Genomic DNA, 24,996 nt, shown 5'->3' with positions numbered 1-24,996 from the left:
TGCCTGGTAGATAGATAGAGGATCTTCGAAGGTATCCAGACATCTCCCGTGTAGTGCCTTACAAAATGTCTTTCGCTCAGAAGGGATGCTAGACAGTCTTCACCAATGAAATTATAGGGATGTCAATGAGTTGTGGTGCCTATGCAGGTGGGGTTGACATAGCAGGTTGGGCTATTTGGGTGATTCTCTTGGTACCTAGACAAGGAGCATGACTATAATAGGTCTGAGAACCTTTTGGCTTGTAGCCATTTGGAAGCTACCTGGGTTACTCTGAGGTTTATGGTAGTCAGTACCCTGTTGACTGATCTTTGGATCAAACAAAATGGCAAAAAAGCATAAAGGTCTAAGTTGTCCCATGGATGTAGAAATGCAAATGGAACCAGTGAGCAGAAGACTTGGGAGTATTTTGCTGAGACGTGCGGTGAACATGCCTATCAACGGGGAACCCTACCAAGTCAAAAGGCTCCCAGCTACTTGAGAATGAAGGGACTGGGGACTGAGCTTATCAGTGATTACATTACTTTTCACAGTACAAATCTTACTGATATCTTCACTGTGTTGTTTAATGTCCAAGAGTATGCTTGCTTCATCAACTTGCAGAGATAATGCAAAACAGTACATCCTTGCTTGTTGGCATACGCCACTACGGTAGTGGTGTTGTTCATCAATGCCAAAATGACCTGTCAGAAACTACTGGAAGGCTTACAGTACCTAGAGTACTGCCTTCATTTCCAACAGACTAATGTGCAGGCTTTTCTCTTCTTTCAACCAGCACCCTCAAGCAGTCTGATTGCTTAGATGCATTTGTAAACATCAGCATTTCCTGAGGAGAACACTCCAAGAGGGTCCCATTGATGAGGTTCTCTTTTCTTAGCCGTGAGGTCAGGTCATCCCATATTCCTGGTGTACTGGAACAAGATGGTAAAAGGAATTGCTGGCTGGTGACCAGTCTCTCTTCAGGCACCACTAGAGGGATCACTGATGAAGAAGTCCATAAGAAATTAGCTTTTCCGAGGACGAGAGGTGTCCAATTAACTATTTCCACTTTCAAGCCAGTGTTTTTTGGTGACTTCAAAAAAGTTGCAGTACTTTCCTGTCTGCTGATGCAATTGCCCATTGGAAAGATTCTTGTTTATATCATTAGCATTCCCAAGTACTTAGTAGCCTTCTTTAATTTCGAGGAAGACCATAAAAGGAAGAATCTTGTGTAGACTTATTTCTTCCACTGTGGAGGCAGCCAATCATTACTCTACAGTAGTCATAGGGGAATGACTGCATGCAGTCATGATTCTTCATTAAGGGACACAAATCAGTCAATCACAATCACTCGGTAAAGAGAAAAAACAATTGATTTGAAATACAGCCAAGCTTTGTTGGCACTGAGAGCATTTGCGTAATGTTCGGCAGCTGAAATCAAAGTGGATACTTAGTAAGTAGGGGAGTGAGGCTTCCACTCCACCCCACTGTAACTACCAACACCTCTTTAAAAATTCTAACAGCCAAGTTCCAGCTTTGCTGAAATCATATGTCTATTAAAGAACAAGGGATTTTATTTGTGTAGGAGCAACTCTACTTTCAATTTCTCTTGGAGATGAGCTATATCTTGAAACATTGAAGTACATTATCATTGGATAAGATTCAATTACAGGTAAACTATAATCATCAGTGAGTCTGAATAAGACTCAACTGCATGACATGAACCAAACTTTAAGGTTTTTCTTATTAGTATATTACTACTTTCTAAAAACAAAACATGAAAGCAAAGAATCCCCCAAACCCATAGGTACATCAAAACATTGAATTAGATGTGAAATAGTAACATACCTGGACTTAGATAATCTTTCTTTAAAAAAATTGACAGCATATCTGCATGGTGAACTAGTGGGGGGCTTCTCTGGTAGTAACACTTTCTTTACAAGTTCCAAATAACCTCGCATTCTTGTTTCAGCACTGTTCCTCATCACTGATTCTTTGGTTTTGAACTTTGTATTTAATCCTGGGGAGACAATATTAACATTGAGCACAACCAAAATTTAAAAATGATGCTTAAAACTCACTAACTCTCTTTGCCAAAGCCAATGCTAATAGAAATGGGGCTTTGACAATCTACTTTTTTTATATCTATTTGTATCAGCAGCTCATAAGCCGAGCTTCTTAAGAAATGTAATATAACACCAGAATTCCATTTCACAAATGCCTTAATACATGTGTTATAACTTCTTCAGTTGATAAGTTTAATCAAACATGTTTTAAAACAGAACTTGACAAATTCTTTTCATAAAACAGAAATCGTATACATATAACAATGTTATTCAAATTAAATTCTAATGATACAAATTATCTGATTAAACACCAATCATAAGCTTGCTGCTAATGCTAATATAGTTTGTCGGTAAATTTTCTTTATGATGCCAAGATCAACCATTAAGAGGGCCTTGATTTCTTGAACAGATAATGTTAAGTGGTAACATCCTATGAGATGTTTATGATGCCAAGATCAACAACTGAGAGGGACTTGATTTCATGAGTAGATAACGTTAAGTGGTAACATCCTTGATGTTGATAGTAGCGAACAAAGATCAGGAAACTAAGGCATTTGAGGTCAGAAAGGATCTAGGAAAGTCATCCTTTCATCCTAGGATTCCCTAAACCTGTTGATAACCGACCGGATCGTCGTTATGGGAGGAAAAGCATACATGTCAAGCTCTTTCTGATCTTACAACATTGGATCAGTTACAAGAAAGTCAGGGATATCAATATTGTTGTTGAACCCGGTTGTAAACATGTCTGCATTTGGCTCTCCCGACCATTTACACATCTCTTTACACATTAGAGGATAGAGAGACCATTCGTTAGGTCGAACATGACGTTTTCTCCTCAACTAATCAAATAGTTTTCCATTTTCTGGAAAAAAGTGAGGTAACAACTGCACAATTCTTGTTTCTATCCACTAATCAATTCTTTGACAATCAGTAAATCTCAGAATTTCTACCTCCCTACTTTCAGATATATGATTGGGTAGTGGTATTATCCAAACAAAATGCTAGGACTCTTCCATTCATCCACTGTTCTACATGAATAAAAGCCTTACTGCTAGTAACTTCAGACGCTTTATACGTATTAGCCTGACCTGAAATAAGAATAACGAGAAAGGTTGCTCCCAACCCAGGTTTGCCACGCTCAAGAAGATACATTAGATTTGGCACATGAACTTTCAGACTTGTTCGCTATGAATGAATTTGGAAGTTGTCTAACCACTCAACCGGACAGGTTAATCTTGGCCAGGAATTAATCATTCCTTTTTGGGATTTAAATTCCAGTTTAAAGGTTACTTATGAATGGCAGAAGCAAAGGACAGTGAAAATGCTCTAGAGACTGAGCGTATATGCATATGATCAATGCCCATGAACCCTCTCCACCCAAACTAAGACCAGGAGCGGGCAATGGCTGCTGATGACTCAGCTGGTAGACCTATAGGATTCACCAAACATCTCCTTCCTTAGCTCTCTAGGATGGTGAGGTTGCAGACACCACAAGAAACTATCGAGCTTAAGTGGGACTCGAACCACAGTCCGGCACACTGCCAGGCAGGGAAGTTTCAAATAGGCTACCAGAACCCCTGATAAAGAAAGATGAATCTGTAAAGGTCTCATTTGTAGATGGCCACAAAAAAATTTTTCATGAGGGGCATAGTTTCTTAAAGTCTCATATTTTTAAAACCGAGTAACTCCATAATGACTGTATTCTCTTTTTTTCATACTTTCTCCAATTTACATGTTAACCCTTTTATCCCCAGGCTATTTGGAAATTTCCAACCCTTAACCCCCAGGGGTTATTCTTTTACAAGCACATTTTGCAGTATATTTTTTTTAAATTGCTCTAACAGCCTTAATTTTCATCATAGAGAGGTCAGGTTGGTCTTATTCTCTTGGAAAATGCCTGAAGTTTCTCAAAAAATTATCAAAAATATGCAAAAAAAATTTAAATAGCAGTTTTTTGCAAGGACATACCGGTACGTCCATGGGGGTAAAAGGATGAGTTTTATGAAACGTACCAGTACGTCCTTTGGGGGTAAAAGGGTTAACAAAATAGATAACCGAGGCTGAACCTTAGTATAGGCATAATTTGAGAAACATCAAAACATACTAACGGATTGACACCTTATTCATTCTTTGACGGTATACCCTTCAAATTTTCTAAATTAAAATAACAAAGGACTCTCCTACTATGAAAATCATCTATTGGCCCCAGTTAGGATTCTGAACTCAAAAGTTTTTCATGAGACTGTTCTCAAGCCACTCAACTTACTGTATATTACATTACACTAGATCCTTTTAAGATAATTTACATTTCACAATAGCTTCCATGTTTCATAACAGCTTCCACATTGGCCACACGAGCTTTATTGGATTATGATTCTTACCATGGCAGTCAATGATAACAAATTCTGCGACTTGTCAGCAACTGAAGGAAGTGGTACACTCAAGATCTTTTTCAACCCAATATGAAAAGATTTTCATATTATTTCACAAATCCATTCAGGAAAACTAACACGGCAATACATATCACTAATCTTTTCAATTATCTATCTATACTATGAGATAAATAATGCAGTTTGAATAGAGAAACTTTAATTAAATTACACTATGTCCAATTGTTGGCCAACAAAAAATGACAAACTTATAACAGAGTTTGTAATTTTCATAACATACAAACCCGAATTCTTTACTATAGGAGATATTCTAGCGCGAGCTGGAAAATACGGCAGAAAACCTTAACAAGGTCGTTAACGACCGGGCCGGTAGTTATCCCCTGTTGGGGGTGGGGGACTGCCGGCCGGTAGCTACTGAGTACCTTCAATTGAATTCTAGCTAAGACTATATTAGGGGGCGGTGACGGAGGGAAGATTTGAGTAAAGAATTCGGGTTTGTATGTTAGGAAAAATACAAACTCTGTTATAAGTTTGTCATTTGTTCCTACACTAAATACAAACCCTCATTCTTTACTATAGGAGACTTAGTCTTGAGGTCAGGGTGGACGAAGGGTTCTCTATACCTCGAGAAGATAGTCCTCAGACTAGACTCTTATTAATGAACAATCTCCCATTAACTTTCTTTGTAGATCCCCAAATCCAGCATGACTGAAGGTTTGTATATACGTAGAAACCAAAGTTTCAGCATGAAGAGGGTCGGGAGTAATACCAGGACCCTTTCATACAAAGGGTTCCCCTGACCTTGAAAAGGGGAACCCTCGTGACTACGAGTATAACTTATACCCTGTGATAGGAGTCAGATGAGTTTCATACCTTAACTCCATTGATGAGTCCAGCCGAAACTGTTCACAGACTAGGCTACCCAGATGGGAGGAAGAAGAAAGAGCAGAAGATAGATGGATGTTCTTCTAAAACCTAGTGTAACTCAGAATCCTCGATCAATGGCTACTGTCCCCTGAAAGGGTGTAAAGGTAGTTACAGCACCTGCTGACCTGCCACAATAGGTCCTATAGAAAAGGTGTTTAGAGACCTATGTGTCACATCTGATAAATGGTGAGTGGTGAATGTAAATTGGCGCTTCCAGACTCCAGCTCTTAAGACTTGGGAGACAGAAATTCTTCTTAAATGCCAGCGAGGCAGCTACTCCCCTAACTTGATGGGCTTTGGGTTGAGCTGCCTCAGGGTCTCCGTGAATGGCTCTCGCAATAACTTTCTTGAGCCAGAAAGAGATGGTGTTGCGAGAGATTCTCTTCTTAACCTTGTTGGTACTGAGTAAGAGATGACGGAGACGTGGTCTGAAAGGTCTGGTGAGCTTCAGGTATTTCCTTAGCGACCTGACCGGGCACAGTAGCAGTTGGTCAGTATCCTGAGTTGCCCTATTGAGGCTGGAAAATTGAAATTCTCTAAACCTCTCATCGGCAGATGAAGGATTCTGGGTTTTGGCCACAAAACTTGGCACGAAGTTGAGAAACTTCCCCCCATCCTCTAGTATGGGTGACTTCGTAGGATAGACTGTGAAGTTCACTAACCCTTTTTGCCGAGGCCAGAGCTACTACGAAGACGGTCTTAAGGGTGAGGAAGAAATCAGATGCCTTATTTAAGGGCTCATATGGAGGCCCCTTTAAGGAGCGTAAGACCAGGGACACGTCCCAAGGTGGTGGTCTAATCTCCACTGGGGGGGCAAGATCTCTCAAAACCTCGAATCAACAAGGTGACATCTTCTGAGGTGGAAAGGTCAACTCCTCTCAGTCTGCAGATGAGGCTTAAGGCTGAACGATAGCCCTTAATTGCTGAGACTTAGAGGAGTTCCTCCTCCCTGAGGTAAACTAGGAAGTCTGCCACTAAAGGAAGAGAGGGATCGAGTGGAGACACGCCTCGCCTTCTACACCAAGCTGCAAACACTCTCCATTTTGCTTGGTAGAGGTTTGTGGAAGATTGGCGTAGGTGCCTGGACATGTGTTCAGCCACCTTTCCTGAAAAGCCTCTGCTTCTGAGGAGAGACTGGACAGCCTCCAGGCGTGAAGTTTCAGGAAGTGGATTTTCCTGTGGGGGATACCACTGTGTGGCTGCGTCAACAGACGGGGTTCTGGAGGCAGGAACCTAGGCACTTGAACCAGCAGGGAAAGGAGATCTGCGTACCACTCTCTGCTTGGCCAAGCCGGAGCTATTAGAGTTAGCTTGCAGTCCTGAGAGATCCTGATTTTGTTGATCACCTTTCTGAGCAGGCAAAAGGGAGGGAAGGCAAAAGCATCCAGGTTGTCCCAGGAGTGTTGGGAGGGCGTCCTGGATCGCTGCCTGATGGTCTGGAACTGGGGACCCGTAGAGAGGAAGCTTCGCATTCAGAGAGGTGGCAAACAGATCTATTGTGGGTAAACCCCACAAAGCTATTACTGTCTTCGCTACTCGAGGATCCAAAGACCATTCTCCACTCAGCACTTGGTGATGCCTGCTCAGCTGATCCGCCACAATGTTTCTCCGGCCCGGAATAAACCTGGCTGAAAGAGAAATGTTGTGGCTTTCTGCCCACTGGCAGATCTGGACTGCTAACAGACAGAGGTCTCTTGCCAGAGTACACCGTTGTTTGTTGATGTACGAGACGGCTGTGGAGTTGTCGCTCATCAGAACCACCTCTCGTCCGTGTAGATCTTCTACAAAGAATTTTAGGCCTTTCCAGGCAACTAATAATTCTAGGTGGTTTATATGGAGAGACTTCTCTATCGGAGACCAAACTCCTGATGCTAATTTGGGGCTTAGGTGGGCACCCCATCCCCGTAGCGACGCGTCCGAAAAGAGTTTTAACTTCGGACTTGGGTTTTGGAGGGGAATGCCCTTTTGGGTGTTCTCTCTGGTCGACCACCAATGAAGATCTTGTAGCACCAGACTTGGGACCTCCACTGCCAAGAATGGGGAATCTGACTTTTGAGACCAATAGGTCTTCAGATACCATTGGAGACTTCTGATTCTTAATCTCCCGCCTGGAACTAGTTTCTCCAGAGAGGCAAGATGGCCCAGAAGACATTGCCACGACTTGGCTGAGGGTGGTAGTGGAGACAAGAGATGGGTGATGGACTGATCCAGTCTCCAAACCCTGTCTTCCGCCGGAAACACTCTTCCTGCCTGGGTGTTGATGGACATACCCAGATAGTTCAAGACTTGGGTCGGAGTTAAGCAAGACTTCTCTGCGTTTACAAGGATCCCCAGATCCTTGCAAAGACTCCGAAGTCTTCTCAGATGATCCAGAGCTAGCTCCTTGGACGAGGCCAGGAGTAGCCAATCGTCCAGATATCTTAGCAGACGAATTCCATGTTTGTGCGCCCACGAAGATACGAGTTTGAAGATCTTCGTAAAGACCTGTGGGGCGGTCGAGAGGCCGAAACACAGAACTTTGAACTCAAAGATTCGATCCTGAGCCAGGAAGCGTAGGAATTTCCGAGATGTGCGATGGATTGCCACTTGGAAATAAGCATCTCTCAAGTCTACAGATGCCATGAAGTCTCCTGGGCGTACTGCTTGGGTGACGGAAGCCGCTGTCTCCATTTTGAATGGAGTCTGCGTCACGAACTGGTTCAGAGTCGAAAGATCTATTACAGTACTGGTCTCCAACCTCCCGAGGCTTTCACTACCAGATAGAGGCGACTGAAAAACCCCGGGGAAGAGTCAGAGACCTCTTGAATGGCGTCTTTTAGTAGCATGCTCTGTATCTCCCGAGCTAGGGCTTGCTGTTTCCCAGGATCCCAAGGGACCTGGGAGGACGAGATCGGGGGAGGAATTAGAGGAGGAGAGTCTATGAAGGGAATGCGGTATCCCCAACGAAGCACCCTTATGGTCCACTGCATGGCCCCCATAGCTTTCCAACTCCTCCAACTCCCCTGCAGGCACCCCCCTACGCATTGCGAGGGGGGGAGTCGAGACCCTATTTCTGTCTAGGGTTTCTCCCTCTGCCTTTAGCCTTAGGAGGAGCTGACTTTCCTCTGCCAATAGGTTTGGGTGTAAAAGAGGGGCGGCTGGGGTTCTTGGCTGGCAGTGGAGATGCGTTTGTTGCCTTGGGTTGTGGAGTTGGCTGCTGTTGCATTGGACGAAAGGAAGCAGCCTTTTGCATTGTAGTGTCCTGCGTCTCCTTCCTCCAAGTCTCTAAGGTGGAGGAGACTGCTTGTCTACAGAGGAGGAGAGGTTGTTGGAGATCAGAGTTCCTCAAATCAGATTTCTCAGATTTTCCGATGCTCCTATGCAGTCTGGAGACTACCGATTCCCTCCTTTTGAGAATCCAGTTGCCCCACATCGTTGCAGCCGTAGCAGTTAGAAAGTCCATTGTCTTGGCCCAGCAGCCAGGACTTCCTGCAGAGACTGCATGGAATTTTGGTTTGAAAGGTCCTCGTGACTTGCAAGGTAGCCCACTGTGCCAGACCATGTGTCAAACCAAGATAGTGCCACTGGAAGAGACATTGACGCTGCTTCCATTGTTGAGGCTTCTGCTGCAGAAGAGGAGACTGGAAGGGAAGAGAGTCTCTGCAGAGCAGCCAGGTGTAAGCCTTGCTGTGAGGGGATCAAGTGTCAGAGGCGAAGGGTTGGCATCTCTGACCTTGTAAAAGCGCCTTTGCCTCGAAAAAGGAAACTGCAGCATCTTATGGGATCCTTGAGACTTCAAGGAATTCGTTTCCCCCGAGACCGCCTGCGAGACCTTCCTCAGATGCCCTGCAGTGTGAATAGACCAGGGAAGTTCGATTCTGGTCTTAGGGTTAGGTGGAGGACAACATAGTCTGTCTAAAGCTGGAGCGTCGGTATGACGAGGTGACAGGTGTAAATCTCCGATACCTGAGATATTACACATCGTTCTTAGAGCCCTCAGATAGGCGGACTCTAAGTCTTTTGATGGTAGTTCCTCCGAGGAATCCTCAGGTGGCGCTAATTCCTCGTGAGGGAGGGCGCTAGAAGCCCGAATGTCTGAAGGTAACGGCGAGGTAACATACTCCATTGCCAACAATCCAGAGGAAGGCTGAGCGCTGGTTGATGGCATCGCGCGCGCAAGATCCTGCCTGGAAGTTGAAGGTTTAGGCAAAGGCGACCGAATTAACGGTACTGGCTCAATAAGAGAATGCGTTGATCGGTGGCCTGGCCTTTCACTTCTGTTCTCAGCCGAAGAGGAGAAGGGCTGAACCTCTGCGTCTTCTTCCGAAGTTCTCGCGAAGCCCATATTTCGTAATTCATTAGAAAGTACGGGAATGGGAGCTGTTCTGTCTGAAACGCGAGGGCGCGGAGAATGACCTCGTGCGGATATGTCCGGAGACTTGCGCGCTCAGAAGTTTGACGTACGGAAGCGCTCTCTCTCTCTCATGATACTAAGGGACGGCGAGAAGAAGTGTTCTCTCTCGCCTTCCCAGCGCGAGCTGAGCTCCTTGCGAAGAAATGTGAAGGAGAGGAATCGCGCTCAGAGTGTTCTCTTCCCTTGGTTGCGCTCTGGGGACGATCAGATTTAACCTCGCCCCAACGGGAGAGCTTATTGCGCTTGAGAGAACTCTCTCGTGAAGAAGAGCGCGAACGTCTCGTAGAGTTCTTCTTAGAGCGCCTAGATGATTCCCCGTGAGAGGAAGACGATCGCGAAGCCGAACGATAGCGCGAGGAAGTATTCCTATGTTTGTGACGAGAGCGCTTATCGTGTATCGGCGAGACATTTTGTGAAGAGATAGAAAGCGAGGAAGAACGAGAATGATGACGTCTCTTCCTATGTCACCTCTCTCTCCGACGAGAACGTCTTGGCGAAGGAGAGTGAGCTCTCCTTTTCCTCTTCTCTCTCTCTCTCCTATTCTCTAAGGAGGACGAATACGAGGAGGAGGAGGAGGAGAAGGAGGAGGAGGAGGAGAAGGAGGAGGAGGAGGAGAAGGAGGAGAAGGAGGAGGAGGAATCACGATGATCACACTTGAGACGTTGTTTCGTCGTAATGCAAGCGAGGAGTGAAGTAGGCTCCGCAGGAGCTGACGTTAATGCCTCCACTGACACTTCAGCGGCCGCCGATTGAGCTGATGGGATATCAACGAGGTTCGGAACTCCCGAGGGTTCCAAAACAGAAGGGACCTGAGGTAAAACTGTGCCTGCGAGGAACTGGTTCCACACCTCCACCAAAAGAGGAGAACCAGGAAGTCCAAGGGCAGGCCATACCACTCGCACGTTATCTGGAATAGAAGCGGTAATAGAATTATTTCCGATGACGGACGAAACTATCCCACTGGGGGGGGGGGGGGCAACTTGATTCGCCTGCCCCAGGGGAATGGGTGTTAAGTCAATGGTGCCGCTCTTCCTTGACTTCCCCCCGGAGGAAGGAGGAAGAGTCTGAAGGAAGAGATCGAGGGGCAGAAGAAGAGGCCCGAGACTCCTTACCTTTCGACGGCGAACCTGGAGGTAACGAATCCTTCTTGGATTTCTTCTTCCTCTTCGTGAACTTATCCCACTGCGTAGGCGACCATTCCTACATACTTGGCAGGGGGAGTCTTCAGTACACCTATGACCTCTGCATGAAGGGCATAGGGAATGAGGATCCACCTCCGGTGGTGACATAAATGTGCCACAAGATTTCGGAGGAATCCCGGGACACTTTCTCAAATTAGAGGACATCACATCTAATTAAAGAGAAAAAAGAAAAAGTTAATGAAAAAAAACACTTAAATAAAGGCTAGTCTGCCAGTCAAACAAAAGCGGGAGCAGCGGTGTTACCACTGCGATGGCTAGAATTCGATTGAAGGTACTCAGTAGCTACCGGCCGGCAGTCCCCCACCCCCAACAGGGGATAACTACCAACCCGGTCGTTAACGACCTTGTTAAGGTTTTCTGCCTTATTTTCCAGCTCGCGCTAGAATATCTCCTATAGTAAAGAATGAGGGTTTGTATTCAGTGTAGGAACAACTAAGTTTTATCTAGCTAAAACTTAGTTTCCAGTCAGATGAAGAGAATATACTGTAATGATATTGGAACACATCATGAGTCTGACCTAAAGAGTGCATAGTGATATCATAGATGGAAAATGCTCCACCAATCAAGAGATGAGCAATTGTACACAGGGAACTTGAAGTGAGTCACCTTAGTGGTTTAGCGCTGGAAACAGGAAAGCTCCAAAAGTGGTATAGGCAGATTAAATCTAACATCTAACAACCTTGATATCATCATGTGATATAGGCAGGTTAAATTTAACATCTAACACCATTGAGACCTTCATCCTAACCTCATTTTCGACATCTTCAAAATCAAATGTGTGTACTTTCAATCCCTCCACTTTAGCCTCAGTCACTAACTGTAACTATTAGGAATTTCCTCGTGAAGGTCAGGGGATACAGGCAGCAAAGACCATACGAGTAGGGGAATTCTGTTTCTTAGAAACAGAATTAGACCCCTTTTTTCTTGCATTTGTACTTATCCTTGGCTTTACTATCAATTAAATGCAAATACTATGCCACTTGAACCTCCAATAAATTTCCACATTACAAACACTGCTCCAAAGAGGAACATGCTTACCCCTACATGGTACACAAAGTTGATTACAGATATGTTTGGTCTGATAAATGAAATTTCAATAAAATTTCTTTGTTTCTATATTCACCTGATATTCACATTGCTTTCATCTTTTCATCTTTAGAAGCTTGGAATTCCAATGTTACTACTTAAAATTAAAAAGTTTTCTGGTTTTCTATCCTTCCAATAAACTAGTGCATCTAGTAAAGCAAGTCGGATAGTTTCTTCAGTCTCAAACTCTAAATACGTCCCTATTCTTTTTACGTCACTAATCGCTGGGAAGGGGGGGTGAGCATATGCATATGAACATCAGGCAAGTATAGTTATAAGAAGTTTTAAGATTAATATTTTTTTTATTTCTATGTTCACATTGCTGATTCTCACACCTTAGAGGCCAGTTAAGGAAGGAGATAGGGCATTTAGTTTTCATAACAATTACATATCACAGACTTACTTTTAGTCTAGGCTTTTGGGTACTTTGAACTCCAAATAATATTTCAAAAATTACTTCATCTCATAATTACTCATTTATATAAAAAATAAGAGTAATCACTTTGAATACCATCAGCACTAGAGTAGAAAGATAAGATTGATTCAAATGACATTAGTGTACGAAAAGATCAAAGTACTATTAATTTATTAAGTATACATATAATTTTACAAAAAAACAATCAAATGAATTTGATAAGGTTACTAAACCTCAGCTCAAAAGTGTAATTCTACCAGATTAACCAATCAAATTCACCTTCTATCTAACCATGTGATCTGGGATGTTATTGAAGTGTTAATAAAACTCTTTCCATGCAAACAATTTTAGCAAAATTTTAGATATAGCTCTACTTGTTATATCCTGAAGCCTATTTTTCAAATTGCTCATTTGATTTGGATCCAATTTTTTTTTCTTATTATTAAAATTACTAAAACTTGGACAGGTGCCGTGTGTATATTACTACAAAACAAATTAGACACATTACCCATAATGTATGTGGAATCATCCAAAAAATATTGAGCGGCTTTTACCGATCAAGGAAAACTATCCCTTAAATAAGGAGTAATGTCGACATTCTAAGCATCCAGAGAGGAAAGCAATATGAACTTTAGGAGGTTCATAGAAATAATCAGTTCACAGTACACTTTTTACAAAAACGGGGTTTCACATACTGGTACTTAGTACTTAGGAGACACCTGTATTGTCCAAAGCAAAAGAATGTCTGGAAAAAATTACAAATTCGTAGATAATTTGTATTTTCCCTAACTAATACAAACCTTGTGTTATTTATAAATGGATATTCTTTTGGCAAAGCTGGAAGGTAGCCAATTAGATTTTTTGGTGCGAGGTGGCAACCCCACCCAGAGACTGGGTGGGGGGTGGCTTGGGGTACCAGCCACCTGTATATATACTCATGGAGTGGTGAGCTAATCACTTTTTCTCTTTGGCTTGTAGAGAGCAGTTGTCTCCTCTCCTCCTCAAGGAGACAAACATTATTAGGATGCCCAGCCTAGTCAGGGAGACTTGATCTTTCTATTATTGAGATCGAATCTTTTCTAAATAAGAGAATAGGTAAGAGTGATAAAAATCCAAAATATTTGACCAAACTTCTAAATAAGGCAATTCTTCTGTATTGGAATAAGAAGAATAAATAATACTGTACCTTTGAACCAATCTAAATCTTCTTCCTTTTTGGACGGTGAACACGATGACTCGGCAACTCTAGCCAAGATACCTAAAACAGCTCCTGACTGTTCAGGCTTCATCAGATATTCAGTAACTTTCTTGTGCAAATCTGGCTGATTTAAAAGGCATTTCTGAAGAAACTCTGCCAGCTGGTAAAGAGGATAAGATTCCTCTTTCTTTTCTCGAAATTTCATGTAAAGTTTAACTCCATTCTCAAGAACCTCAAAATATTCTTCATCAACTTCAGTATCATCATCCAAAGTTATAAAAAGGTCTTCCTCCTGAAAGCGAGAAAAGAAAATAGATGTCAGCATTCATGCCAATACAAATTTAATATTATCCTAAAATAAGCTATATTAATATACCCTTACTGTTTAAATAAAACAATGCTAATAAGTCTTCATTGGTTAAAAAATCCAAGGTAAAAAGAAAATTCATGTACAGTTTATAGATGAACACATTTTAAATATCTCATACTACTATATACAAAATTTGATTTATTTAATTGCCATGCTTCTGTACTTCACAGAATAGAATGACCAAAACACCAAATTTTTCAACAGAAATTAATTACAGTACAGTATTTTAATACATACCTAGAATTCATGCGTTACTCACTCTTTGACTAAAATAAAAATGAAAAATTTGACATAGGTGAAAACCATTGTTCCGGCTGGAAAGTGTGCTGGTGCTGGTATATAGAATGGTGGTGTACACATGTCCCCTCCCACGTGCTACCATTTTGACTTTTCATTCATTTTTTAGAATAACTGTGTAAAAAATACCAGCCACTTTAAGTGGGGAATCGAGTGGGAACTTGCATGCATTCCAGTAAGTTTTTAAGATATGTCTACTAATAATTCTATACTTCTAAAAACAAATCTTACCTTTGACTTAAATTTGAGAGCAATCAAACAATGGCTGAACAACAGTAGCTGTTACACCAACTTCACAGCTGATAACCAATCAGCCCTTGGATATGCTGCATAAAAGCAAGAGGAGTAGCATAAACGATACCCATGTTAGCCTACTATACGGTGCTGGAGATCAATCTGAGACAGACATTTGTTTCAAGAATCTGACTCTGCTAGTTAGTCCTGAAACAAGTTTGATTATACGGGGGAATTTAATGTATCAGTGAGCATCTGTTCATTGTTTCTCTGGTTGATAGCTGAGAGGATACCCGCCAAGACAAAAACACATAACTCACAATCATCTAGCCGTAAGTTCAGCCACGGTCAGTGATTTATTTCAACCTCTAGGCTGCTTAACATGACATGCATGAGCTCAGGTATTCTTACCTCACCATTAATCACTATATAATTCCTTTCTAGAGAAAATAAAAATATCAAACTGCAAAATATGTTATTTTTATTAGTAAAATAAATTTTTGAATATACTTACCCGATAATCATGTAGCTGTCAACTCCGTTGCCCGACAGAATTCTATGGAGGGATACGCCAGCTATCACAATACTAGAAGGGGGTGTACTTACCAGCGCCACCTGTGGCCAGGTACTATACAGTGATACCTCGGTAGTCGAACGACTCTATACTCGAACAATTCGGAGTTCGACCAAAATTTTCGAGAAATTTTTGCTGCGGTGCTCGACCAAAAATTCGGTACTCGACCAGCCGAACACGTGACGACCGCATGGGCTTTGTGATGATCGCGCCATCTCGGCCACTCTCGCTTGTTCGGGAAGCATCAGTTCTCTCGAGAGCGTCACTCAGACAACGCGCGATCAGCATTCGTTGTGATTTAGTGATTTTCAGTGCTTTTAATTGCTTTTTTAGCTTTCATAATGAGTCCCAAGAAAGTAATGAGTGTTAAGGGGAAGGAGAAGAGGAAAACAGTGCGAACAACGATCGAGTTGAAGAAGGAAATTATAGCGAAATATGAGAATGGTGTACGAGTGTCCGATTTAGCGGTAGAATACGGAATGGCGAAGTCGACCATTTCTACGTTTTTAAAGCATAAAGAAATGATTAAGAAGGCGAATGTTGCAACGGGAGTTACGGCGGTAACTAAGCAAAGGCCACAAGTGATTGAGGAGATGGAAAAGTTGCTTTTAATATTTATTAAAGAAAAACAGTTGGCCGGGGAAAGTGTTAGTGAAGCGTTCATTTGTGAAAAAGCGTTGCATATCTATGAAGAATTAGTGAAGAAAAGTCCGAGTACCAGTGAAAGTGATTCATTTACATTTAAAGCGAGCAGGGGTTGGTTTGAAAAGTTTCGTAATAGAACAGGTATTCATCGTGTTACTAGGCATGGGGAGGCAGCTAGTTCGGATCAAATTGCAGCCGATAAATACGTGGGGGAATTCGATCGGTACATAAATGAACAAAATTTGATCGCACAACAAGTCTTTAATTGTGATGAGACTGGGTTATTTTGGAAGAAAATGCCAGCCAATACGTACATTACCAAGGACGAGACGAAGATGCCAGGTCACAAGCCAATGAAAGATAGGCTAACATTGTTGCTGTGTGCAAATGCAAGTGGCGATTGCAAGATCAAACCCTTGTTAGTGTACCACTCGGACAACCCCCGGGTGTTCAAACGAAATAATATTTGTAAAAGTGCACTACCAGTTATGTGGCGCTCGAACACTAAATCTTGGGTCACAAGACAATTCTTTACTGAGTGGATAAACGAAGTGTTTGCCCCCCAGGTTAAGGCTTACCTCATTGAAAAGAGCTTGCCAATGAAATGTCTTCTGGTTATGGACAATGCTCCTGCACATCCTCCAGGTCTCGAGGATGACTTGAAAGAAGAATACAGCTTTATCAAAATCAAATTCTTGCCCCCCAATACTACTCCCATACTCCAGCCCATGGACCAACAGGTCATTTCAAACTTCAAAAAACTCTATACCAAGGCCCTTTTCAGAAAGTGTTTTGAAGTGACCAGTGACACGAAGTTGACCCTAAAGGAATTCTGGAAGGAACACTTCAGCATCCTCAACTCTGTTAACATGATTGACCAAGCTTGGCGAGGTGTGACCTATAGGACATTGAACTCTGCCTGGCGTAAGCTGTGGCCATCATGTGTCACAGAGAGGGAGTTTGAAGGTTTCCAACCAGAGGCGGGTCCAAGCACTGCTACCCCTGTAATTTCTGATGACACTGATGTCGTTGAGGAAATTGTTGTCATGGGCAGGAGTTTGGGGCTTGAGGTCGACAAGGATGATATTGATGAGCTTGTAGAAAGCCATTCTACCGAGTTGACTGTGGAGGAATTGTTGCACCTGCAACAACAACAGCAGCAGGATCTGATTGTGGAGCAGGAATCTTCAGAAGAGGATGAGGTAAGGGAGGATGTTCCAAGTTCTCTCATCAATGAAATTTGTTCCAAGTGGGCAGATGTGCAGGCTTTTGCTGAAAAATACCACCCAGAAATTGCAGTAGCAAACCGGGCAGTGCATATGTTTAATGATAGTGTCATGTATCATTTTCGAAGAATACTGCAGAGGAGGAAGAAACAATTAACAATAGACCAGTTTTTCACAAAAGAAAAGAAAGCTGCTACATCAAAGCCTGTTTCTCCTCCAAAGAAGAGACAAAGAAGAGAAGAAACCCCTGAAATAGATCTGCCCACCCTTTCATTGGAGAGAGAAACAACTCCTGAAGGAGAACTACCCCGCCACATCATGGAAGGGGACTCTCCTTCCAAGCAGTAACCTCCCCCTTCCATCCTCTCCACATCCATCCCTGTATGCCATCGAACCGCTGCTCAAAGGTATGTTCACTACAGTACAGAAAATGGTTTAAAATTGTTTTATTTTAGTACAGTAAATGGTTTAAAATTGTTTTATAGGATTTTCTGACCAATTTCATACACATTTAGATAATTATTGTTGTTTAGGTACACGTTTTATTAATATTTTGGGCCTGTTCGAGTGCTTGGGAACGGAATAGAATATATACCATTATTTCTTATGGGGAAAAAAAATTCGGTACTCGAACAAATCGGAGGTCGAACACGGATCTCGAACGGATTATGGTCGAGTACCGAGGTATCACTGTAGTACTTCTTGTTGACACCTCCTCAATTTTTCCTCGGTCCACTGGTTCTCTATGGGGAGGAAGGGAGGGTCAATTAAATCATGATTATCGGGTAAGTATATTCAAAAATTTATTTTACTAATAAAAATAACATTTTTCAATATTAAACTTACCCGATAATCATGTAGCTGATTCACACCCAGGGGGGTGGGTGAAAACCAGTGTACAAGATTAAAGGATAGCTAAGTATCCCATATTTCATATAACAGTTATCTCAAATAACAATGAAATAATAAGTACCTGGTAAGGAAGTCGAATTGAACCGTTACTCTGCCTCTTTTTTAAGTTCGTCTTCCTTACTGAGCGCAGCGTTCCTCTTGGAGGCTGAATCAACTCAAAGGTGCTAAAGTATATAGGGCTGCAACCCCTACTAAAGGACCTCTACACAACCTCTAACCCAGGCGCTTCTCAAGAATGAATTGACCACCCGCCAAATCAAAAGGATGCGGAAGGCTTCTTAGCCTACCGTAACAACCATAAAAACAACAATAAAAGCATTCAAGAGAAAGGTTAAAAAAGGTTATGGGATTAAGGGAATGTAGTGGCTGAGCCCTCACCTACTACTGCACTCGCTGCTACGAATGGTCCCAGGGTGTAGCAGTTCTCGTAAAGAGACTGGACATCTTTAAGATAAAATGATGCAAACACTGACTTGCTCCTCCAATAGGTTGCATCCATTATGCTCTGCAGAGAACGGTTTTTATTAAAGGCCATCGAAGTAGCTACGGCTCTTACTTCGTGGGTCCTTACCTTCAGCAACGCAAGGTCTTCCTCCTTTAAGTGAGAATGGGCTTCTCTAATCAGAAGCCTTATATAATACGAAACCCCGTTCTTGGACATGGGCCTCGAAGGTTTCTTGATGGCACACCATAAGGCTTCTGACTGTCCTCGAATAGGTTTAGACCTATTAAGATAATACTTGAGAGCTCTGACAGGGCAAAGAACTCTCTCTAGTTCGTTACCTACCATGTTGGAGAGGCTAGGTATTTCAAACGATCTAGGCCAAGGACGTGAAGGAAGTTCGTTCTTTGCTAGGAATCCGAGCTGAAAAGAACATGTTGCAGATTCGGTCGTGAAACCAATGTTCTTGCTGAAGGCATGAACCTCACTGACTCTCTTAGCTGTTGCAAGGCAGACGAGAAAAAGAGTCTTGAGGGTAAGGTCCTTGAAGGAAGCTGACTGGAGAGGTTCGAACCTAGGTGACATAAGGAACCTTAAGACTACGTCTAGGTTCCAGCCTGGAGTGGATAGACGACGCTCTTTAGAAGTCTCAAAAGACTTAAGGATGTCTTGAAGGTCCTTGTTGGAAGAAAGGTCCAAACCTCTGTGGCGGAGAACTGAAGCCAACATACTCCTGTACCCTTTAATCGTAGGGGCTGAAAGGGATCTCTCGTTCCTAAGATGTAATAGGAAGTCAGCTATTTGGGTCACAGAGGTATTGGTAGAGGATACTGAATTGGCTCTACACCAGCTCCGGAAGACTTCCCACTTAGATTGGTAGACTCTACGAGTGGAAACCCTTCTTGCTCTGGCAATCGCACTGGCTGCCTCCTTCGAAAAGCCTCTAGCTCTAGCGAATCTTTCGACAGTCTGAAGGCAGTCAGCCGAAGAGCGTGGAGGTTTGGGTGCAACCTGTCTACATGAGGTTGACGTAGAAGGTCCACTCTTAGAGGTAGAGTCCTGGGGATGTCGACTAGCCATTGAAGTACCTCTGTGAACCATTCTCTTGCAGGCCAAAGGGGAGCAACCAGCGTCAGCCGTGTCCCTTCGTGCGAGATGAATTTCTGCAGGACTTTGTTGATTATCTTGAACGGTGGGAATGCGTAAAGGTCGAGATGGGACCAGTTCAGCAGAAAAGCATCCACATGAACTGCTGCAGGGTCTGGAACTGGGGAACAGTACAGCGGAAGTCTCTTGGTCATGGAGGTGGCAAACAGATCTATGGTAGGTTGACCCCACAAGGTCCAAAGTCTGTTGCACACACTCTTGTGGAGGGTCCATTCCGTGGGAATGACCTGATTCCTTCTGCTTAGACGATCTGCTGAAACGTTCATGTTGCCCTGAATGAACCTCGTGACCAAAGTGAGGTTTTGACTTCTTGACCAAATGAGGAGGTCCCTTGCGATCTCGTATAGGCTCCTCGAATGGGTCCCTCCTTGCTTGGAGATGTAAGCCAAGGCTGTGGTGTTGTCTGAGTTCACCTCCACCACTTTGCCTAGCAGGAGGGACTTGAAGTTCAGCAGGGCTAAATGAACTGCTAGTAGCTCCTTGCAGTTGATGTGGAGCGTTCCCTGTTCCTCGTTCCACGTTCCCGAGCATTCCCGTCCGTTCAAGGTCGCACCCCAGCCCGAGTCCGATGCATCTGAGAAGAGATGAAGATTGGGGGTCTGAATAGCCAACGATAGGCCCTCCCTGAGAAGGAGATTGTTCTTCCACCACAAGAGAGTGGTCTTCATCTCTTTGGTGACTGGGATAGAGACTGCTTCGAGAGTCAAACCCTTGTCCCAATGAGCTGCAAGATGGAATTGAAGAGGGCGGAGGTGGAGTCTCCCTAGCTCGACGAACAGGGCCAGTGATGAAAGGGTCCCTGTGAGACTCATCCACTGTCTCACCGAGCAACTGCTCCTCTTCAGCATGCTCATGATGCAATCTAGGGCTTGGCTTATCCTGGGGGCCGATGGAAAAGCCCGAAAATCCTGACTCCGAATCTCCATTCCCAGGTACACAATGGATTGGGAGGGAATGAGCTGAGACTTTTCTATGTTGACTAACAGACCCAGTTCTCTGATTAAGTCCAAAGTCCAGTTGAGACTCTCCAGACAGCGACGACTCGTGGAGGCTCTCAACAGCCAGTCGTCTAAGTAGAGGGAGGCTCTGATGTCCGATAAGTGGAGGAATTTTGCTATATTCCTCATCAGATGCGTGAACACCATAGGAGCTGTGCTTAGGCCAAAACACAGGGCTTGGAATTGGTAGACAACCTTTCCAAAAACGAATCTCAGGAAAGGTTGGGAGTCTGGATGAATAGGAACGTGAAAGTAGGCATCTTTCAAGTCCAACGAGACCATCCAGTCCTCCTGCCTGACCGCTGCTAGGACCGACTTCGTCGTCTCCATCGTGAACGTCTGCTTGGTGACATACGCATTGAGCGCGCTGACGTCCAGCACCGGTCTCCAACCTCCTGTCTTCTTGGCCACCAGAAAGAGACGGTTGTAGAAGCCCGGGGATTGATGGTCCCGGACTATAACCACTGCCTTCTTCTGCACAAGTAGCGACACCTCCTGGTGCAACGCTAGCCTCTTGTCCTCTTCTTTGTAGTTGGGAGAGAGGTTGATGGGAGATGTGGTCAGAGGGGGTTTGAGGCAGAATGGAATCCTGTAACCCTCCCTCAGCCAACTGACAGACTGGGCGTCTGCACCTCTCTTTTCCCAGGCTTGCCAGAAGCTCTTGAGTCTGGCTCCTACTGCTGTCTGGAGATGCGGAGAGTCAGTTTTTTCCTTTAGAGGCCTTGGAACCTTTCCTAGACTTGCTCCTGGAAGAGTCTGGACGGGAGCTTCCTCGGCTGGGGGCTCTACCACGAAAGGGCGGTATGAACCTCGTAGCAGGAGTATCAGCCACTGGGGTGCGATAAGTCCTGGGGACTGAGGTAGCAACCTTAGTCTTACGAGCCGATGAGGCTACAAGATCATGTGTGTCCTTTTGTATCAGGGCAGCAGACAAGTCCTTAACCAGCTCTTCGGGGAAGAGGAACTTCGAGAGCGGAGCGAAAAGGAGTTGAGACCTTTGACAAGGTGTAATGCTGGAGGAAAGGAAGGTACAAAGCTGTTCCCTTTTCTTAAGAACCCCTGATACAAACATTGACGCAAGCTCGCCAGATCCATCTCTAATGGCCTTATCCATGCAGGACATTAATAGCATGGCAGAATCCTTGTCCGCAGGGGAGGTCTTCTTGCTGAGGGCCCCCAGGCACCAGTCTAGGAAGTTGAACATCTCAAATGCTCTAAAAACACCCTTCAGGAAGTGATCAAGGTCTGAGAAGGTCCAGCAAACCTTAGAGCGCCTCACTGCAGTTCTACGAGGCGAGTCTACCAGACTTGAGAAGTCAGCCTGGGCAGAGGCAGGTACTCCCAAGCCTGGTTCCTCTCCTGTGGCATACCAAACGCCCGCTTTAGAAGTGAGCTTAGTCGGAGGAAACATGAACGAAGTCTTGCCAAGGTGTTGCTTGGTCTGCAACCACTCCCCTAAGATCCTTAACGCTCTCTTAGAGGACCTTGCTAGGACTAGCTTAGTATAGGTAGACTTAGCTGGCTGCATGCCCAGCGAAAACTCAGATGGTGGAGAGCGGGGAGTAGCAGAGACAAAGTGGTCTGGGTATACCTCCCTAAACAGAGCCAAGACCTTACGAAAGTCAATAGAAGGCGGAGAAGACTTGGATTCATCCACGTCTGATGAGGGATCCAGGTGTGCCGCCTCATCATCAGACGCCTCATCACCAGAGTGTAGCGAAGAGATCGGAAAGGTATGCTGAACAGCAGAGTCAGAACGAGCTGGAACAACAATATTAGTGGTTTCCTCTTCAAGAATCTGTTGAGGGAACACCTGAGGCTCAGACTGCAAAGGCTGAACAAAAGAAGAAGCAGAAGGTAGGCGCATGGGTGGAGGAGGCTGACTCCTGGCATGAGTGGCTGAACTCAAGGGTTGCGCTTGCTGAGTGGTTGGCGGAAGCGGAGTAGCAAGTTCCTGTTCCTGCGGTGTGAGCGGAGAGCGATGAGGTAGAGGCTGCGCAGAACGTAGTAAATGTCTCGCGAGTTGAGGCTCCTGAGGCGCAAGGCTAAGGTGTTGTGGTGCTTGCCTTGCGGAGGGTTGAGCTCGCTGCAGCGAGAGCTGAGGAGACTGACTCATGGATGGGAGAGGTTGTTGTACCTCAACCGAGTGTTGCATCACTGGTGGAGCAGCAAGTGGAAGCGGAGGAAGAGAGGTATAAGCCTCCTGATCCCATTGCTGAGGTTGCCTTAAGGAAGGCGGAGGCTGTACACCACTGGGAACAGTAAACTCAGAACGTGGCTCAACATCGTACGCCTGGCAGGCGGTACTGCGGTCAGGCGGAGCGAGCGCAGGCGGAGCGAGTGCAGGCGGAGGCGCAACCTTCTCAGCCCGACACTCACGCATCAAGACCGAAAGCTGTGCCTGCATGGACTGCAGTAGAGTCAACTTGGGGTCGGCAGACACTACGGTCTGCTGAGGCAAAGCCTTAACAGCAGAGATCTGTTGCGGCAGAACCTTACTCCTCTTGGGCGGAGTGCAGTCGACTGATGACTGCGGCGAGTCAGAGCTGAGCCAATGACTGCAGCCCGGTTGAGCACTCGCGGACTGGACTCTGCGTTTGAGTGGTCTAGAGACCTGAGTCCAGCGTTTCTTCCCTGACAATTGATCAGCGGACGAGTAAAAGACGGGCTCAATCGTCTGCAGGTGGGAGTGACGGTCTCTGGAAGACACGCCCGCAACCACCGAGGATACTTCTGTGCGCCGATCAAGGCCTGCCGAACCCTTTTGCCCTTCGACATTGCTTCTCCCCTGGGCTTGGGAGCTTGCAAGAGGTCCCGGACTGGGAGGACGACTGGCACGCACAGAAGTATCCTCACGCACCACACTGACACTGACACTAGCACTTGGCACTGCACTGACACTAGCACTCGTCACAGCACTGGCACTAATTCCACCCACTGCACTCTTGACCTTAAGTTCCTTGACTTCGGCCATAAGAGACTTATGATCACTTACCACTGACTCTACTTTATCGCCTAAGGCCTGAATAGCACGCAAAACAACAGACATATCAGGCTGAGGGCAAATAGTAGGTTCGGGGGTAGCCACTACAGGGGTAGGAAAAGGTAGGGGATCATGAGGTGAGGAAAAAAGTGAAGAGTGAGAAGAACTCCTCCTAACTCTGCCTCTCTCTAACTTAGTTGAATACTTCAAAAGACGGACAAAATCAAGTTCCGAAAGTCCGGCACATTCCTCACATCGATTTTCTAACTGACAGGGCCTATCCCTACAGTCAGAACAAGCGGTGTGAGGATCTACCGAGGCCTTCGGAATACGCCTATTACAAGACCTACATCGCCTATGGGTGGGGGCTTGTGAAATGTCAGACATCTTGAATCCAAAGAGTTAGCCAAGTGGGGTTTCAAAATCAAGCAAAAGATCGTTAACCGTTAATCAGGACTATATAAAAGCTATCTAAGCTAATATAAGAAGGTTTCCAGTAAAGCGACAGCCGAAATCAAAGAGAAATACTTCACCAAAAGCCGTGAAAATACTCCAAGAACATAAGCGTATCCCAGAACGTCTTGCCGGAAGCACGACAGAGGAAAAATTGAGGAGGTGTCAACAAGAAGTACTATAGTACCTGGCCACAGGTGGCGCTGGTAAGTACACCCCCTTCTAGTATTGTGATAGCTGGCGTATCCCTCCATAGAATTCTGTCGGGCAACGGAGTTGACAGCTACATGATTATCGGGTAAGTTTAATATTGAAAAATTGAACATTAGTGGCATGACATAATGGAGTGTATAAAGAGGCCTGGCATATGTACAAAGTACCTATATCAATACTTGTATATTAACAACCATTCTCATTCCGGATTGTCAAAAGATTTTTCTTGCCAGAAAATTGAGTTGTACCCATACGTAAGTTAATGAGCATCTGCAGACTAAAGACTCACCTGTTGATCACCCAAAAATAAGAGCATGCACCACTAGGAATTAAGGTACAGTACTTGCAAATTCTTTTTCACCGTTAAGGATATGGAAATTTAGGTAAGGTTAAGGGGAGGTATCTTAGATTAGTACAGTATATGTATATCCCTTTATTTTCTTACAACTCCATCTGTTCACATGATATTTTTATATTTCCCTAGTGAGATAAACTATGACTTTCATGTGTTTTGAATAGTTTTGACAATTATTCGTGTTGGAAATTGTAAAGTTGCCCTCATTACAAAACAATCAACTTCTAACATCAATGAACATAAGAATCATGTGAAACACATGAAAATGTTTCTGAAAATCTGGAAAACCTTTTCACTATGGTTATGACGTGCGGTGTAACGATAAATATCTACATCCTGTAATTCTACCAGGCTAGTAAGTGATGTTGCAGTGGCTTCAAATTGATTACCCATTCTACAATAAACAGTAGTATTGTGAAAATTGTCCTGATTTACCCGAGTAACTTGCTTAGAGGCAACTGCATTGCTGTAATA

General features: G+C 44.3%; 1 protein-coding gene across 1 annotated transcript in view; it reads right to left on the bottom strand.

Annotated features, from left to right (window-relative positions):
• The window catches only part of Drep4 (DNA fragmentation factor-related protein 4), a 118,329-nt gene that overhangs the window by 75,557 nt on the left and 17,776 nt on the right, over window positions 1-24,996 (bottom strand). The window contains exons 2-3 of the mRNA XM_068378393.1: window positions 13,642-13,945; window positions 1,825-1,996 (exon numbers count right to left, since the gene is read on the bottom strand). Coding sequence (XP_068234494.1) covers window positions 1,825-1,996; window positions 13,642-13,945 — 476 coding nt within the window. The remainder of the gene's footprint in view (window positions 1-1,824; window positions 1,997-13,641; window positions 13,946-24,996) is intronic.

The sequence above is a fragment of the Palaemon carinicauda genome, chromosome 8 (genome assembly GCF_036898095.1).
Source record: "Palaemon carinicauda isolate YSFRI2023 chromosome 8, ASM3689809v2, whole genome shotgun sequence".
In the NCBI taxonomy this organism is placed as follows: Eukaryota; Metazoa; Arthropoda; class Malacostraca; order Decapoda; family Palaemonidae; genus Palaemon; species Palaemon carinicauda.
This window is presented reverse-complemented; position numbering and strand designations above follow the sequence as displayed.